This window comes from Pseudonaja textilis, chromosome 1, assembly GCF_049901715.1.
Source record: "Pseudonaja textilis isolate UNSWEBS1 chromosome 1, rPseTex1.2, whole genome shotgun sequence".
In the NCBI taxonomy this organism is placed as follows: domain Eukaryota; kingdom Metazoa; phylum Chordata; class Lepidosauria; order Squamata; family Elapidae; genus Pseudonaja; species Pseudonaja textilis.
In genome coordinates, this window is record NC_141990.1 from 330,516,361 (window position 1) to 330,532,468 (window position 16,108).

At 43.4% G+C, this 16,108-nt stretch overlaps 1 protein-coding gene across 7 annotated transcripts in view; it reads right to left on the reverse strand.

Moving 5' to 3' along the window:
- Nucleotides 1-16,108, reverse strand: part of SSBP4 (single stranded DNA binding protein 4) — a 58,188-nt gene that overhangs the window by 6,479 nt on the left and 35,601 nt on the right. For 4 of the 7 annotated variants that reach the window (XM_087922836.1, XM_026698897.2, XM_087922835.1 and 1 more), the window contains 10 exons: nucleotides 15,588-15,671; nucleotides 12,461-12,520; nucleotides 7,930-7,996; nucleotides 7,063-7,133; nucleotides 4,747-4,814; nucleotides 4,551-4,596; nucleotides 3,904-3,939; nucleotides 3,662-3,707; nucleotides 1,165-1,232; nucleotides 625-703 (listed from right to left, as the gene is read on the reverse strand). In XM_087922836.1, the coding sequence (XP_087778962.1) occupies nucleotides 625-703; nucleotides 1,165-1,232; nucleotides 3,662-3,707; nucleotides 3,904-3,939; nucleotides 4,551-4,596; nucleotides 4,747-4,814; nucleotides 7,063-7,133; nucleotides 7,930-7,996; nucleotides 12,461-12,520; nucleotides 15,588-15,671 (625 nt within the window). The remainder of the gene's footprint in view (nucleotides 1-624; nucleotides 704-1,164; nucleotides 1,233-3,661; nucleotides 3,708-3,903; nucleotides 3,940-4,550; nucleotides 4,597-4,746; nucleotides 4,815-7,062; nucleotides 7,134-7,929; nucleotides 7,997-12,460; nucleotides 12,521-15,587; nucleotides 15,672-16,108) is intronic. The other 3 variants (XM_087922837.1, XM_087922834.1, XM_087922838.1) reach the window with 1 other exon arrangement.

Genomic DNA, 16,108 nt, shown 5'->3' on the forward strand with positions numbered 1-16,108 from the left:
AACTAGAAAGCAAGCTGTGCACTGTTCATTTTAGAGCCATTGTTAGCTTTTGAACGGTTATTGAATGAATGGTCATAAGTCAAGGACATCTGTATCTGATTTCAAGCTCAGGAATCTCAGTCGTATAACATCCCTGCTAGGCAACCAACAGATAAATGGACATGTGCGTAGGAACATCAATTCCCCGATACTGAAACATGGAAGCTGTTCCTCATCTTTCTCTGCCAAAGTTAAAGATCGAGGATACTCAGAGTTAGCATTCTGGCGTCCAGTGGTCTGCACTCCTGCTCCAGTCAGAACCAGCAAATCTTGGCAGAACTCAAAAAGCTAAGCAAAGTTGGAGCTGGTCAGGACTTGGATAGGAAACCACCAGAAGATTTCACATCTAGAGATCAGACTGGGAAGTTAAAAAAACATCTTGGAGGAAACCACTGAGAAAACATTTCTAAATAGACGTAAGTAATGTAAGAATTTTATGGATGTGCCCTAAAAATCACCAGAAATCATGCTCAACTGGACTTGACCTCTTTTAGCATGCAAGAGGACATTGAGAATTTATTGGATTTTATTTATTTATGGATTTTTATTGTCCATGGCCAGCCATGCAGGAAAATCCATGCTTACCTAAAGATCCATTCATATGATGGGGCTCCATGGCACTCATTCCAGCCATTGGACCTTCTGGACTTGGCCCCATGGAGAACTAAACATTATGCACAGACAGCGTGAAAAGAAAGAGAAATACTGAAATAATGAGGAAGGGCAGATTCCAGACGGAGAAGCATGACAGTTTTCTCGCTCATGTTTGTATTTTATTTAGAGCCACGGTGGCGCCGTGGTTAGAGTGCAGTACTGCCGGCTACTTCTGCTGACTGCCAGCTGCCTGTGATTTGGCAGTTGAAATCTGACCAGGCTCAAGGTTGATTCAGCCTCCCATCCTTTTGAGGTGGGTAAAATGAGGAGCCAGATTGTTGGGGGCAATATGTAAACCACTTAGAGAGGGCTGTAAACTGTATACTATGAAGTAGTATATAAGTCTAAGTGTTATTGCTATTTATTTACTAAGAAAATGTATATGGCCACCCAATTCACTCATGGTGAAATAAGAAATTTGTCATAGAATATCACCCAGCAACAGGGTGTGAGCAGGAAGAAGGCACTTACCCCAGGCCGGCTTGGTGGAGGGCCAACGGAGTTCATCATGTACATATTTTCACTAGAGTTGGTAGAGTCTGAAACAGGACAGGACATTGCAAGAAAAAGTTACCAAGGCGGTCTCTTTTCATACAGTGAACATCCAGAAATCTCAAGGAAGTCCATCAGCAGGACATGAAGTTGGGTGGTATTCAGAGATAAGCTGCCTCAAATAAATGGAGGCTTCATCCCTAGGGTTTAAAATCTGGCTGAATGAGATCAAAAGTCTGTCTAGTCCCAGAGCTCCGTTCCAAAATTTAGCCAGGGATGCCTCTTCAATCTACAATAGGCTAAACTGTATTATGCACTGGAGGAGGGCTTTAGCTTGATATGTAGATTAATCTGTAGATTGGTTACAGTCTAGAGAGACTCTAGCACTGTGATGGTGAACCTATGGCACGCATGCCAGAGGTGGCACACAGAGCCCTCTCTAGGGGCGCACGAGCTGTTACCCCAGCTCAGCTCCACCGTGCATGTGCATGCGTGCTTCCCATTTCCCAGCTGGTCTTCGGGTCTCTGCTGTGCATGCACGAGGAGTAGGGCACATGCAGGGGTAGGGTACCTGCACGGGAGACGCGCATGCATGAATGGGGATGGAGCGCATGCACATTGCATTTTCAGGGCACTCACTGCCAGAAAGGTTAGGCATCACTGCTCTAGCATAACAACTAGACTAGGATCTGCTTAACCTTGATTTAGGCTCAAGGTTTACCATGGATACCTGGGGAATTCTCAGAGTTGAAATCCATATATTTTAAAATTAGCAAGGCTGAGAAACATTGAGCTAAACTAAGGTTAAGCAGACCCTATTGCTCAAGGAGAAAAAATGTGAAGTACCAGAAGGCCAGAAAGCTGAGGCATTCCTGTGCAACATCCTTGATTAGGCACTTTTTATTTTTAGCTGGACTGTGTGTATCTTTAGATAGAAAGGGTCCAAGTGGGAAAAGAAAAGTTTTTTCCCCACCACAGGAACTTCTCTGGAACTCTTTTTCAGTGGCTATGGTTCCACAACATGCTTAATCCAGCTAAGGCCTAGTGGCTACATTCCCACAATATACTTGGTTTTTCTAAATTAGAAGTAAAAAAATAACAGGAGGAAGTCTATGAAACATGACAGTATCCTCCCGCATGTCAATGCATTTACCTATTGTTTTTATTCTAAATCTCCAATTTTCATGTTGGCTGAGCCCCTGATTACATTTATCCAATGAGGTAATCCAGTCTTCAAAATTAATTTAAAACAGTGTTCTGGAAGATAGATTCTTTCTTTCTTTCTTTCTTTCTTTCTTTCTTTCTTTCTTTCTTTCTTTCTTTCTTTCTTTCTTTCTTTCTTTCTTTCTTTCTTTCTTTCTTCCTTCCTTCCTTCCTTCCTTCCTTCCTTCCTTTTCTTTCTCTCTCTCTCTCTTTCTTTTCCCTCCCTCCCTCTCTCTATAAATAACTCAAGGTGGAAAACATAGCTAATAAAACCTCCTATTTTTCTCACAACAACCCTGTAAGGTGGATTGGACTGAGAGACAGTGACTGGCTCAAAATCACCCAATTAGTTTTCATGCCTAAGGTGGGACTAGAAGTCACAGGGTCATGGTCATTTAACCACTAGACACCATGGGCAAACCAATGGGTAGACACTGGAGAGTGCAGGCAGATAGGCTGGGATCCTGGGTTGATTAGGGGTTAATGCAGGCGAATGCCCCCTATGGAGTGTGGAGGAGGGGCACTGTGGGCAGGAAGGCAGGGGATGCTAGACAGATATCTGGAGTCTCATACTCCACAGCGGAGTTCCTCAGGAGAATATGCAGTGGGATCTACTTACAAGGGAGACTTGTGAGAAACCCTGCCAGCTTTCCGCTTGATTTTGCTTGTGGGAAGCTGGCAAATAGGAAGGTTGCAAATAGTGATCATGTGCTTGTGACTCAATACAACATTATAATGGAGCCTGGATTGTGATCACATGATTGTAGGGACACTGTGATGACCTCAACCTTGGGGACTGATCATACCAAGTTCCCTCAGTCACAGCTGTTCCAATTTTGAACAGTGACTGAATGAGTGGCTGTAAATCAAGTACTACCTATATTGCCTTGTTTCTCCTTTTTTTGTTCTTTTTTTCCTCTCTCTGTTCTTATAAATAAAGCAAAAGAAAAAGTTGACTAGTGACTGTAAGTATTGAAACTCAAAAATCTGAATGACACCAGGATAAGGAAGACTTTCTGAGGCATTGTGACAGAAAAGTGGGGCGTTCAGAAATAATGTCTTTCCGTAATAGAATCCAGGACACTTACAAGGATCCAATCCCAGTCAGTCACTGGGACCAAAGGTTTATTCTTCCAGGCTTTCAGGGTCATGCTGGAACTCGTCATCAGGGAAGATTGGAAGAATAAACCTTTGATCTCAGTGACTGACTCGACTGGACCTCCAACATTATGCTGGGGACACATATATTTACCTTCATTCGTAGGCTACTTACCTCCAGGGCTTGGCATGAGAGGGGTGCCAGGGGGGCCTCCGCCTCCCTGTGAGGAGAGACACAGAGAGAAATAACGTTCATGATCCTGGGGTTTGCCTTGTGGAGGAATCGTTCTCATCAACCTTAACAACCATGTCTTGCAAGCACATTTATTAGATTCATCTGCCCTTTATCAGGACAGGGGTTCAAAATTTGCCTAGGAAGTCCACCCCACATCTTTTCACACCTCTTCAGCTACTTACCCCGTAGCTGCCAGGGGAAGACGAGGAATAGGATACCTAAACGGGATAGAAAGGAGAGAGCAAAAAATCACCAGCTGGGGACCAGATTTATTTATTTAGCATAGAGGTCTCCAAACTTGGCAACTTTAAGACTTGTGGACTTCAACTCCCAGAATTCTCCAGCCAGCATAGCATAGCTGGCTAGAGAACCCTGGGAGTTGGAAGTCCACAAGTCTTAAAGTGCCAAGTTTGGGGACCCCTGATTTAGCGTATGGCATATCATACATGGACTAGCAATATCAATTAACATTTCATCTAGATTAGTAGAGCACAATAAAATATAAATGTTAAGAAGGTCTTATCTGGGAAGCAGTATGTATCAGGCATTGGCTGCATTTGGTAGGCGTGCTTAACCTGGTTACTGAATTAACCCATTTGTGGAGACTCTGCCTAATTTCCTGAATGACAAAGTAAATAAACTGGTTGGGTGTGTGTACCACAAACCGAGACACAAACACTCTGACCAAACATAAATAACATGTTGTGTAGGCGCAGCCACTAAGTTATTTGCCTGCTTGGTGAAGTCTGTTGTGTGAATGCAACCACTGTGACTTTCTGAATTGTGGAAGAGAAAGGTTTATTTAAATAAAAAAATAAACCAGACATACCGAGTTTGTGTTTATATTTGACCAGGATCCTCGAACACCCGGAGCTCTGCAGAGAAAAATGTACAAGACTGACCTCTCAAACATTTGGAAGAGTTCTTGGGGAGGGATGGTGATGTTCCTGTTCTGTTGAAAAGACACACTCTCCCCGATTTCCTTTGGCTACCCCTTCCCAAGATAAATTAATGCAGACACTTACATGTTCATTGTGGCCATACCGGGGCAAACCAGAGACCCTGGAGGAGGTCTTATGCCACCACCATAATTCTGGACGAAGAAAAAGCAGGAAGGGATTAGGGGAAGGAAGAGAAACCGATCGAGAATATTTGATTCCCTTCCCAGTCATTCCTCACCAATTTTACCCAGCAGAATTTATCTATTTAGTACAGAGGTCAGGATCTTTGCATTATTACCATTACAGCTACCACTGATAAGAAACATCACGCCACTATTAAGGGCAATTTTGTTCCTCTAGTTCAGAGGGTGTCAAACTCGATTTCATTGAGGGCTGCATCAGAGTTGTGTTTGACCTTGGGCGGGGGGCATGGCCATGAAGGGTGTGGCCAGCTCAACAGAATAGAATAACAGAGTTGTAAGGGACCTTGGAGGTCTTCTAGTCCAACCCTCTGCCTAGGCAGGAAACCCTATATCACTTCAGACAAATGGTTATCCAATCTCTTCTTAAAAACTTCCAGTGTTGGAGCATTCACAACCTCTGGAGGCAAGTTGTTCCACCGATTAATTGTTCTCACTGTCAGGAAAAGTCTCCTTAGTTCTAAGTTGCTTCTCTCCTTGATTAGTTTCCACCCATTGCTTCTTGCCCTGCCCTCAGGTGCTTTGGAGAATAGCTTGACTCCCTCTTCTTTGTGGCAGCCCCTGAGATGTTGGAAGACTGCTATCTTGTCTCCCCTGGTCCTTCTCTTTTCTAGACTAGACATACCCAGTTCCTGCAACCATTCTTCATATATTTAACCTCCAGTCCCCTAATCATCCTGGTTGCTCTTCTCTCCACTCTTTCTAGAGTCTCAACATCTTTTTTACATCATGGCGACCAAAACTGTCACTCATGTCGGGGGCATCTGTGGTGGCCCGGGCAGGGCTGGGGGAGGAGAATCCACTTTTGCTAGTAGTTTTGTTTTGCTAGCACTCTGCCAGCGAAAATGGAGCCCAGACTGTATTTCAGTTGTGACGGCCTCCTGCAGCCTTCTGCCAGCGAAAAGGGCCACTGCCCATGACCCATGTGAGCTCTGTTTTTTCTGGCAGAGGCCCCCCGGGGCTGGTCCTTTGCTGTTTACAGGGCAGCCCCGCGGGCCAGATCCGCCCCCACAGACCTTGAGTTTGACACCTCTGCTCTAGTTCAAACAATAATTAGCTGTCACTATTTTTAAAAAATTATAAAGGCAGTCCTCGGTGTATGACCACAACTGGGACCAGAATTTCCATTACTAAGAAAGCTGGGTTGTTAAGCGAGTGGCACCTGGTTTTTTCCCCCTGTGATTCTTTAATCAAAACACCGCCGTTGTTAAGTGAATCTGGCTTCCCTTATTGACTTTGTTTGTTGGAAGCAGCTGGGACGATTACAAATGGCAACTGCGTGACCCCGGGACAGGCGGGACATTGCAACTGTTATAAACATGTGCCAATTGCCAACTGCCCCAATTTTGATCACGTGACCATGGAGATGCTGCGATGGGTAGTGTGAGGACTGGTTGTAAGTCCTTTTCTTCAATGCTGTTGTACCTTTTTTAGATGAATGGTTGTTAAGTCAAGGATTACCTGTATTTTGGTTACTGTTTCACATGGACATTTAAGAACCTGCTTTCATGTTTTCTTCATATTTTACGCTACTTAATTCACTGCCTTGAAGTCTGTTCGCTTACTGTAAGTCACTATCACAGCTTCTATCCCAGAGCAGTAACTCCATTGAATTCTACTGTATAGTGCAATATTAATGCAATATCAGGGGTTTTCAATTCAATGTAGAGAATGTGTGTTTGTGTTTATTTTCAGTCATAATGTACACTGAAGATGATATTTAATTTCGTTGTATGAGGTGCAATGACAATAAAGTAAACTAGACTATGCAAATGTTAATAGGAAGCAGCATACAGGTTTAATATAAATAATTAAAAGGTCAAATAGCAGATTAGAAACATCTCAGGCTAGTTTTTATTTTTTTATTTATATACTTTAAATAACCCAGGAGTCCAGGGTTACATAGGGTGCCCATCAGATTCAGCATCGAACCTTTCTTTATTCTAACTGAATGAAAAAAAGTATGCAACCATTTTAATGCAAATTAAATTGCGGGCTTCAAGAAGTTGGAAAACTCCCTGAGCTTCTAGAACATATTTTGCATTCAAATTGGAATGCATGAGCATATGCGTGTGCGCGCGCACACACACACACACACACACACACACACACACACACACCATCACAATCTCATATCAAATAATACTTCCAGAATCCCCCAACTTGTTTCAAAATCTATCCCCCATTTTGGGGAGCTCACCTGTGGAGCCATTCCCGTCATACCCCGTGGTGGTGTCATGCGCTGCATCGGGCCCATGTTAGGATGCCCTACTGGTGGCAAAAGGAGTGGGAAAAGAGGGGAGAATTGGGGAGATCAAACATATTTAAGATGCAACTGTAGAATCAAAGTCTCCAATGAGCCTGGAGCCTCAAAAAAAAAAAAAAGCAACAATCAAAATAATCCACACATTCAAGCAGTTAAATCAGAGGTGGTATTCAGCAGGTTCTAACCAGTTCTGGAGAACTGCTAGTGGAAATTTTGAGTAGTTCGGAGAACCGGCAAATCCCGCCTCCGACTAGCCCCGCCCCCATCTATTCTCTGCCTCCAGAGTCCCAGCTGATCGGCTGGGTCTTCTTTGGTTGCCCTGCACAGGAGAACGGAGCTGGAAAGCAGCTTAGTGGGGTGGGGTGGGGAATGGGGATTTTGCAGTAACCTTCCCCTGCCATGCCCACCAAGCCACGCCCACAGAACCGGTAGTAAAACTTTTTTTAATCCCACCACTGAGTTAAATCAAGCAAAAGGAACAAGTTCAGATGTTTATAGCATTTGTATTTGCTTTACCAAATGCGACTACATACTGCGTTGAAAGAAATATAGGCAAGGATGTGAAAAGTTCAGAAATATTTCAGAAGCGTTTTGAATTTTTTTTAAAATGCAAATAATTTCTAAGTAAGATACTTTGACATTTATTGATTTGTTTATGAGATGTGTATCTATCTCGTTTGTTTATGAAAAGGATGGATATAGATTCTAAAGAGATGCACCATTCATTTCATTTCCCTGCTTGCAACCATAGTCTCATGTCATGCCAACTATCCACTCATCCCATTTTAACTCACCGCTCACCTTGTGATCGGATTGCTGGATCCATTGCACTGGGCATCAGAGGTTGGCCAGACACACCCATAGATGGCTGTGGGAGGGGGAAAAATCCATGTCTTTTTAATCAGGTAGATTGGGATGCTTATTCACCAAAGAAAGAAAGAAAATATATCTACAGAAAATCCAGACATAGTAAACCAGGGGTTCCCAACCACCGGGCCCCGGACCGGTACTGGTCCGTGGATCATTTTGCTGCCTATTTTGCTTGGGTGCCGCCATCTTGTTTCAATGGCGCTTGAGAAAGTGCTTCCAGGTGAGCTTGTCGTCGGTTGGAAAGAGGCGTTTGGGTGCTGAAGGAATCCTCGCACCTTAGTTTTGTCGAAGTGGGGGGGAGGCGGCTTCGAACGAAGAGCTGTCCCAATGGCGGTGGAGTCTCGCGTTACTCAGGAGGAGATTAAGAAAGAGCCCGAAAAGCCCATCGACTGTGAGAAGGTACAAAGGAGGAATTGAAGGTGGCGGGGAGAAACGGGGGACGGCTGGCCGGCCGATCGTTCGGCTCGCCTTGCCTTGGTCCTGCGTGCTGATGCCGGTACCGGTCCGTGGATCATTTGTACCGGGCCATGGTACAAAAAAGGTTGGGGACCACTGTAGTAAACTACTACATATACCTTGGCCAATGAATCTCAGTGGAGGGTGATACAATAAAGGAAATTGAATGGTGTGTTAAATGTGGTTGGTAGGCATCTGGCAAGCTAAGTGTAATTTTCAAGAACAATCTCCTTGTATCCCTGAAGAGAAAAGTTTTCAATCAGTGTGTGCTACCTGTTCTAACAAATGCCAGTGAAACATGGACACTAACCTCACAATGATACTAAAGCTACGAGTGATGCAAAGAGCCATGGGAAAGATACATGCTCGGCATCACAAGACAAGATAAAAAGACCTGCACATGGATTAAAGAACAAACAAAAGTATACGATATCACCAAGAGAATAAAAGAATGGAAATGGGCCGGTTGTATAGCAAAAACAACTGATGGCAGGTGGACCAAGGCAGTCATAGAATGGATCAAATTTGATGAAAAGCATCCAAGAAAGGGACCTAAAACAGGATGGATTGACGACACAGGCAAGTATTACGGGCCCAATTGGCACAAGATAACTAGGACCATATTGATTGGAAACATGCTGCAGTGGATAGACAGTGGCTAAAATATTAGTGATGATGATGATGATATTATGATGCTTATTTACCAGAAGTGTATTTTTAACTAGGACCAGTTTTGGAATCTGTCCATAAGCTTCAGCGGTTGTAAAATTTAGCAACTGGGAACAAATCTGATCCCCAAGTGCAGGTTGGTGACCAAATCATGAACAATTTTCAGCAGCCTATACAGGCTGAATGAAAAGCAACACCTCTAATGTTAAACACTGCCAACGTATGGTAATACTGATGTGCCAGAAGCTCTAACATGTTCCTTATATTGTTCTTTCATTGCAGTTGTCACGAGATTGCTGGGGAAAAGTTGTGATGCAATTGTTTGCGAAATGGCCTTCAAGGAATACTCATCAGTGCACACCATGATAAAATTTTTGATTGATGGAAGAAATCCCTCCAACTGATAAAACTCCCTTTTTATGATCTTGTAATCCCTTAATTAGAGGTAGAATCAGGGTTGAGTACTTCTTGGCTGGATGCCTTTCCTGATGCCACGTGGAATTCACAGCAGATATTTTTTCTTTGTGCCCTAGGAGAGAAACATCTGCCAGCTACCTAAGATTGAACTCTCAACCTTCTGAGTGGGAGGTGAGTGTCATCACCATTAGGCTACCATGCCGCTCAAAGTCCCTCCAACTGATATTCACTGCTAAATGCTTGTTGTTTATGGAGATGCAGTGTTGATATGAGTACGGTGCAAAAAATAAAAAAAATACAGGCTACAAATTGAGAAGAGCTTGTTTGTGTGATGAAAAATAAAGTGAATGATGTGTGACAGTTTACACGAGAAAGACTGAGGAACTAACAGCACAATTGTCAGATCACTCAAAGAGAAACTGCTACTAAGTTTGGCATTTCACAGGAACTTTTACTGTAGGGGAAAAAAAATTCAAATTTCATGCTCCAGAAAGAAAACTCACAGCTACAATTCTTATGATGCAGCTGATTTTATTCACATGAGCTAACATTCCTGAGCTAACATGACTGGAGGAGGAATTCTGGGAGTTGAAATCCACAAGTTTTGAAACTGTCAAGTTTGAAGACCTCTGAACTAAGAGATCCTTAAAACACTGAAGAACCTGAAAAGTGGTCGCTTGTAGAACCTTTTTCACTAATATACTATATCCTACTATGATAATAAATAATATCTTTCCTGCACCTATGTGAAGGCCATTTGTTTGTTTTGGATTTTTCTTTGACTTTTCAGAACAATAAGCAGGCTAGAGTGGTCATCCTCTACCTGGTGCTATCAACACACATGGAAAGGTATTAGTTTGGGAAGATCATTATAGAAGGAAGCTAGCATAGATCTTGGAATCTAGATCTGAGACAAAAGAAGGATGAATGGGAGACAGAGAATTATGTAGGTAAGTTGATTGATAGACCTTTGTGTAAAGGCTGTCAGGTCACAGCTGCCACTTGCTATCTACTCCCCAGGCAGGAACTGCAAGTCTAAGAAGATCCCAAAGGGGGAAGTACAACCCATTCAAGACTAAAGGTGGAACATATCCAGATTTGACCAGTCAAATACCTATAGCTTACTGGGTCTTGTCAGAGCTAAACTTGATTCTCCTCATCTGGATCCACATAGACTCCAGACACTGGATCAAGATTTTGAGAACATAATCTAGTTGGCCGAGGTCCAAAATGTAACATGGGCACTATCTGTATAGTGATGATACTGGATTCCAAACAGAGGGTTGATTTGTAGTTCTTTCATGTAAACGTTAAACAGGAGGAGCAGGAGAATCCAGTCTTGATGTCCTCCACATTAGGGGCCTCTACTCTGACCTTCTAGCTCTGCTAGAAGTCATCAGCAGGCACAACTAACGCTGCCTTAGTATTATGTCATAGTTTCAAACAAGAAAGTCTAGATAATCCATTTCCTCCAGGACTCTCCAAAGTTGCAGTTCAACCACTTTCTCAATAATCTTACCTAATAAGGGAAAGCTGGAGATTGAATGAAAATTGTCTAGGAGTCTCATCTCCTTTCAGGCAGGTGGCACCAACTCTCTCAGCAAAGCAAATACACTTCTTTATGGACACATCACCTTCTGGCTATCTTTCAACAGCTGTTTAGGATTACAGTCCCAAGGACCCCGTCTACTGCTTCAAGAGTTGTAAGTTGAAATTCACCCCCAGATAAACATATAACACCATGCTTCCATCGCCTCAGGAAGAATCGTCAAACTCCAAAGGAATCGGAACAACTTTATCCACCAGATGCCTAGAATATTCCTCGGATGGAGAAAGGCAGGCCCTCCTTGCTCCTCCTTTTCTTTCTTAGCACTATCCTCAGAATATTGAAGTGCATGGAAGCCAGCCTCATTGAAGGGAATATTATTTTGCCCATATAGGACAACGCATCATTTTTCATGTTCCTGGTCTATCCAACAAATGAAGAATTATCTAGTGTCTAAACCCATTTTTCTAACATCCCCTGTCAAATCTTTAAATGTGCTCTAATTTTCATCAGTTATACCACTGAATAAGTGGGATTATCCAGGCAACAGTTTGCGGAAAACAAAATTCCGTTTATTAAGACTTCTTAGCATAGAGTTAATTTATAAGGTGCATTGGGGGCATTGCTATGCCATATCATCACAGATGGCCAGACGGGCAGCCAGAGGAAGTATAAGGTGGAAAGCAGAAGTAACTGAATGCTAGATGTCAGAAGGTCCCTGTCAGCCTTCAAGATTTCTTTCCTTTGCTTTGCATCTTTCGGCTGTCATAAGTAACGGGGGAAGGAGGGGTGAAATAGTTGTGGGACCTGAGCTGGTGGTCCTGAGAGAATAAACTGTAATAGTTGTGGGGGAGAGGGGGAATTTCTTGTTTATGTTTCTTTCCCGTGATATGCGCAAGCGCACCTCCTTCAATGGACAGATGCCTGCATCACCACCTGAAGATGACCCACACGACATTACATACAACTTTTGATTGGATGGACAGTTTGAACTATTGTGGATGGGAACGTTGCCATCACTTTGTATATGCGATTTTCACACTCAATTCCTCAGATTCAGAATTCCTTTGATGCTACCGCTTGATTTCCAGTAAAAGATTTTTTTTCTCTAACGGAGTCTAAGTGTTTCTTTCTTGGATTTTGAATGGAGCACTAGCTGACAGTCCCAGAAATTAAATCATCTTTGGTGGAAAGAGGAAATGAAGATAATCTTCTAATGGAAATGATTAACTTGGGCCATTTACTAACTTGCTATCAGTAAGAAATGGAAAAGCTATACAAATGCTAGAGAATATGACAGGATACCAGAACTGGACTTTCGTAGGTGAAAAGGGAGAGGTGAACTACCCAAAGTAGTCCCCAGAAGAAACTTACCTGGCTTGGCATTCGAACGGAAGGACGGAGCCCACCAGGGAAACGCGAAGGCATGAATGGCTGCAGACGAATAAAAGAGGAGTGAACAGCTCCAAAACGTAGTAAATCGCAGAAGGACTCACACATATCCATGCTTTGGGAAAGGTCAACCTCAAACAATGCAAACTGGAGTGGGTATCTTCATGAGAATCAGTAAAATCGCACCAAGCAAGTTCATGAGATACAGCACATCCTAAAGCTTCTTATCACTAAACCTAATGACTGGTAACCGATTTCCAAGCTTCCAAATGCTTTTCCGGATAATCTGGGAATGCCAGAATTAAAGGCAGGTTACTTTACATACAAAGCCTATACTCTATGGCTTTTCCCCAATTCTGGACATTTTCAGTAAATAATTAAGTTCCTCTGAATTTCAACTGGATTTTTGGTGGAAAACATTTTTGGCCCTCCAGCTATAGCTGAACAATTTCCAGGAATCTCAGAGGGATGCTGGGAGTTGTAGTTCACTAACACTGGGGAGGTCACATGTTGGCCACTGTTTCCTGAAAAGAAGTTCACTGAGGACTAAGAGGTGGAACAATTAAAGGCTGATACCCATTTTAGTTTTCTAATATCATGAAAATGGGTTAAACTTGTCTTCAGATGCCTGCCATAATTCTCTCTGTGCACTCATGGGGTATCTAGAAATTGGCTTGAATATAATTTATTGCAGTCCCAGCAATCTAAATGAGACAAATGGCAACCTGGCAAAAGACTGGCAGCCACCTTTTTCTCTGGTTTATCTTTTACAAGTCCCTCTGTAGTTCTGCTTGGTTCCTTGCCATCCAGGGGTGAGATTCTACCAGTTTGGGCCGGTTCTAGCGAACCGGCAGTTCTGGTGGTCATTTGGCTCATCCACCTGCCCCTGCTCTTTCGATGCAAAATTTCCTTGATTTGGGGCACAGCTGATTTGCGCAGCAGAGAGATTTTGACGTGCCTCAGCTGTTTTACTCACTGGGGCTGCAGTAGAAGGTAAGCATTATAGCTGAAAATGGGCTTTTTCAGATGGCGCGCAGGCGCAAAGCGTGCAATCACCAAACCGGTTGTTACATCGGTTGAATCGCACCACTGCTGCCATCCCAATTCCTGCCTTGCTAAGTTCAACATGACAACTTCAGAGATGCCCTGAAGGTGTCTCTTTCAACTGGGGTGGTCCCACTGGTATCATTAGGAGAGTGATGTTGTCTCATCTTACGCAGCTGCTGTTGGGCAGCAGTTTCCAACCTTTCCCTTATATATACCACATTGGTGTCATCACTAGCTTTTTAATTTATTTTTAATTTATCTTTTTTTTTTTTTTACTTTTCCCATCTCCTCTACAAGGTGACTTTGAGCAGCTTTTGAGAACCACCTTGACGGTCAGAATTGGAAATGCAGCAATCGCAAAACACCACACACCTATACAATATAATCCCCCATCCAAATGGTTATCAGAAGGGTCCAAAATTAAGTAAAAATTAATTTGATGTAGGGGCAACAACAGAGCATCTCTAGAAGAGCTCGTTTGGTTAGGGTTAAGGCACTGTGCTAGACATTGGAAGACTGTGAGTTTCAGTTCCACCTTAGGCACAAAGCCACCTGGGTGACCTTGGGCCAGTCATTCTGTTCAGCCCTAGGAAGAAGGCAACAGCGAATCAATTCCAACATCTGGCCAAGAAAACAACAGGAACTTTTCCAGGCAGTCATCAGGAATCAACAACGTCTCAAAGGCTTAAATCACTTCAAATCCCAAATGGCCAAAATAGGGAGATTTTTTTTTAATCAATCTTGCAAGATTTTGTATTATATGAAATTTGTGATATTTGGGGCAACCTCTCTCCCCCCCAAAAAAAAGAAAGAAAGAAATCTCATGAAGTTTCAAGTAAGGGATCATGGCAATTAAGCAAGATTCTTACAATTTCCAATGTACAATCCTTAACCTAGGATGGTAACTTAGCAATGGCAATCCTTTGCAGTCCGACTATTATTGTAAACTGAATTTTCGTGGTTGTGAGGCAAGGTAGCTTCGTGCCGGCTTCCCGCAATCAAAATCAGTGGGAAAGTCAGCAGGAACTTGAAAAATTGCAGGTCAGCGGTTAGGTAAATGGCTGCTGCCAGATGTGGGGAGGACTGAGGGCATCCACAAGGAGCGCTACACGGGTTGGGGAGGGAGTGCATCACGAGCTGGCAAAGGTGTGCAAGAGGTGCTGCACAGGGAAGGCACGTGGGGATGCGCAAGAAGCATGGCATGGATCAGGGAGGGTGTACTGAGGTTGCCAGGGGCTGCAGAAAAGTCGCTATCCAAATTGGGGAAGGGCATGTGGGGGTGTGGGGTGCAAGTGAAACCTAAGTGGAGAGGAATTGGGGGAGACTCAACCCAGAGACTTCTGACCTTCCTTGCCAGCTTCCCCACTGACTTTCTGGTGAAGCCAGCGGGAATGGTTGCAAACGTTGATGACATGATTGTGGGGTGCTTGGCAACCAGTGCGAACAGGTTGCTAAGCACCCAGATCATGATAGCATGACCATGGGGGGGGTGGGGGTGGTGTGCTGGGACAACCGGAACTCCAAGAACCAGTTGCAATCATCGTTCATTCAGTACCATCATACTTTGGAACTTGGGGGAGAGGAGATGGAATGGATTACGCAGGGAGGAGGGAACCTGGAAACGACATTTCAAGGCAAGGTGATTCTCATATAGTTCTAGAAGGTACAATTCTCTATTCACGGATCACTGAAATCAAGGCTGGAGCTCTGTGGCTGGATCTGCACACAAGAATAAACTACTGGATGAATTTCTACAAGCAGCTGAGCCATATAACATACAGAGTTCACAGAGCATCCTAATCTAAAACAATTCTAGAAAGAAATCTCCAACAATTCTAGAGTACTTCCTTGTGAATAGACCGCAGTTATGGTTTCTTGGTATGGAGTAATGGATTACAATAATCTGTGGTACACCTTCCAAAATACTTGATGTGTTGGGACCAAAATGTGTAAAACAAAAGATACAAATGGCTCAAGATTTGGGGAAAGAATGAGGTCAGATAGCAGAGCACAGTTGGGGCCAATGCCAGTTACAAAAGGCTGCCTCTTTCTCTGGTCTTACCTGATTATGGGGTCCCATCATTGCCGCATTGGGGTTGTGCATGGGAGCTTGAGCATGTAGGGATGGCTGGGAGCCAGGTGGTCCCTTAGGGAAAAAGCAGAAATGTAATTATGGGGAAATAGCTGTGGCTAATTCTCTTCTTCCACAGTAATTTTGCATAAATCCAAGCAACAGGAATGCATGCTGAAGCCTGGGGCCACAAGAAAGGGCCAAGTATTAGGATTACTCCCTAATGCAGTTTTTCTCAACCTCAGCTTCTTTAAGATGTGTAGACTTCAACTCTCAGAATTCACCACCTAGCATGGCTGGCTGGGGAATTCTGGGAGTTGAAGTCCATATATCTTAAAATCACCAAAGTTGAGCAACACTGCCCTAATAGTATGGGGATCCATTAGCAAACAAGCTTCTGTTACAAGATGCAAGAGGAAATGTTATGTTGAAAAACAGGTCTTCCTGTTCTGTCTCTCAACTGACACCTACCAGAGCTCCCAATCTTATAACCGCAGGGTTGCCACAGTTCA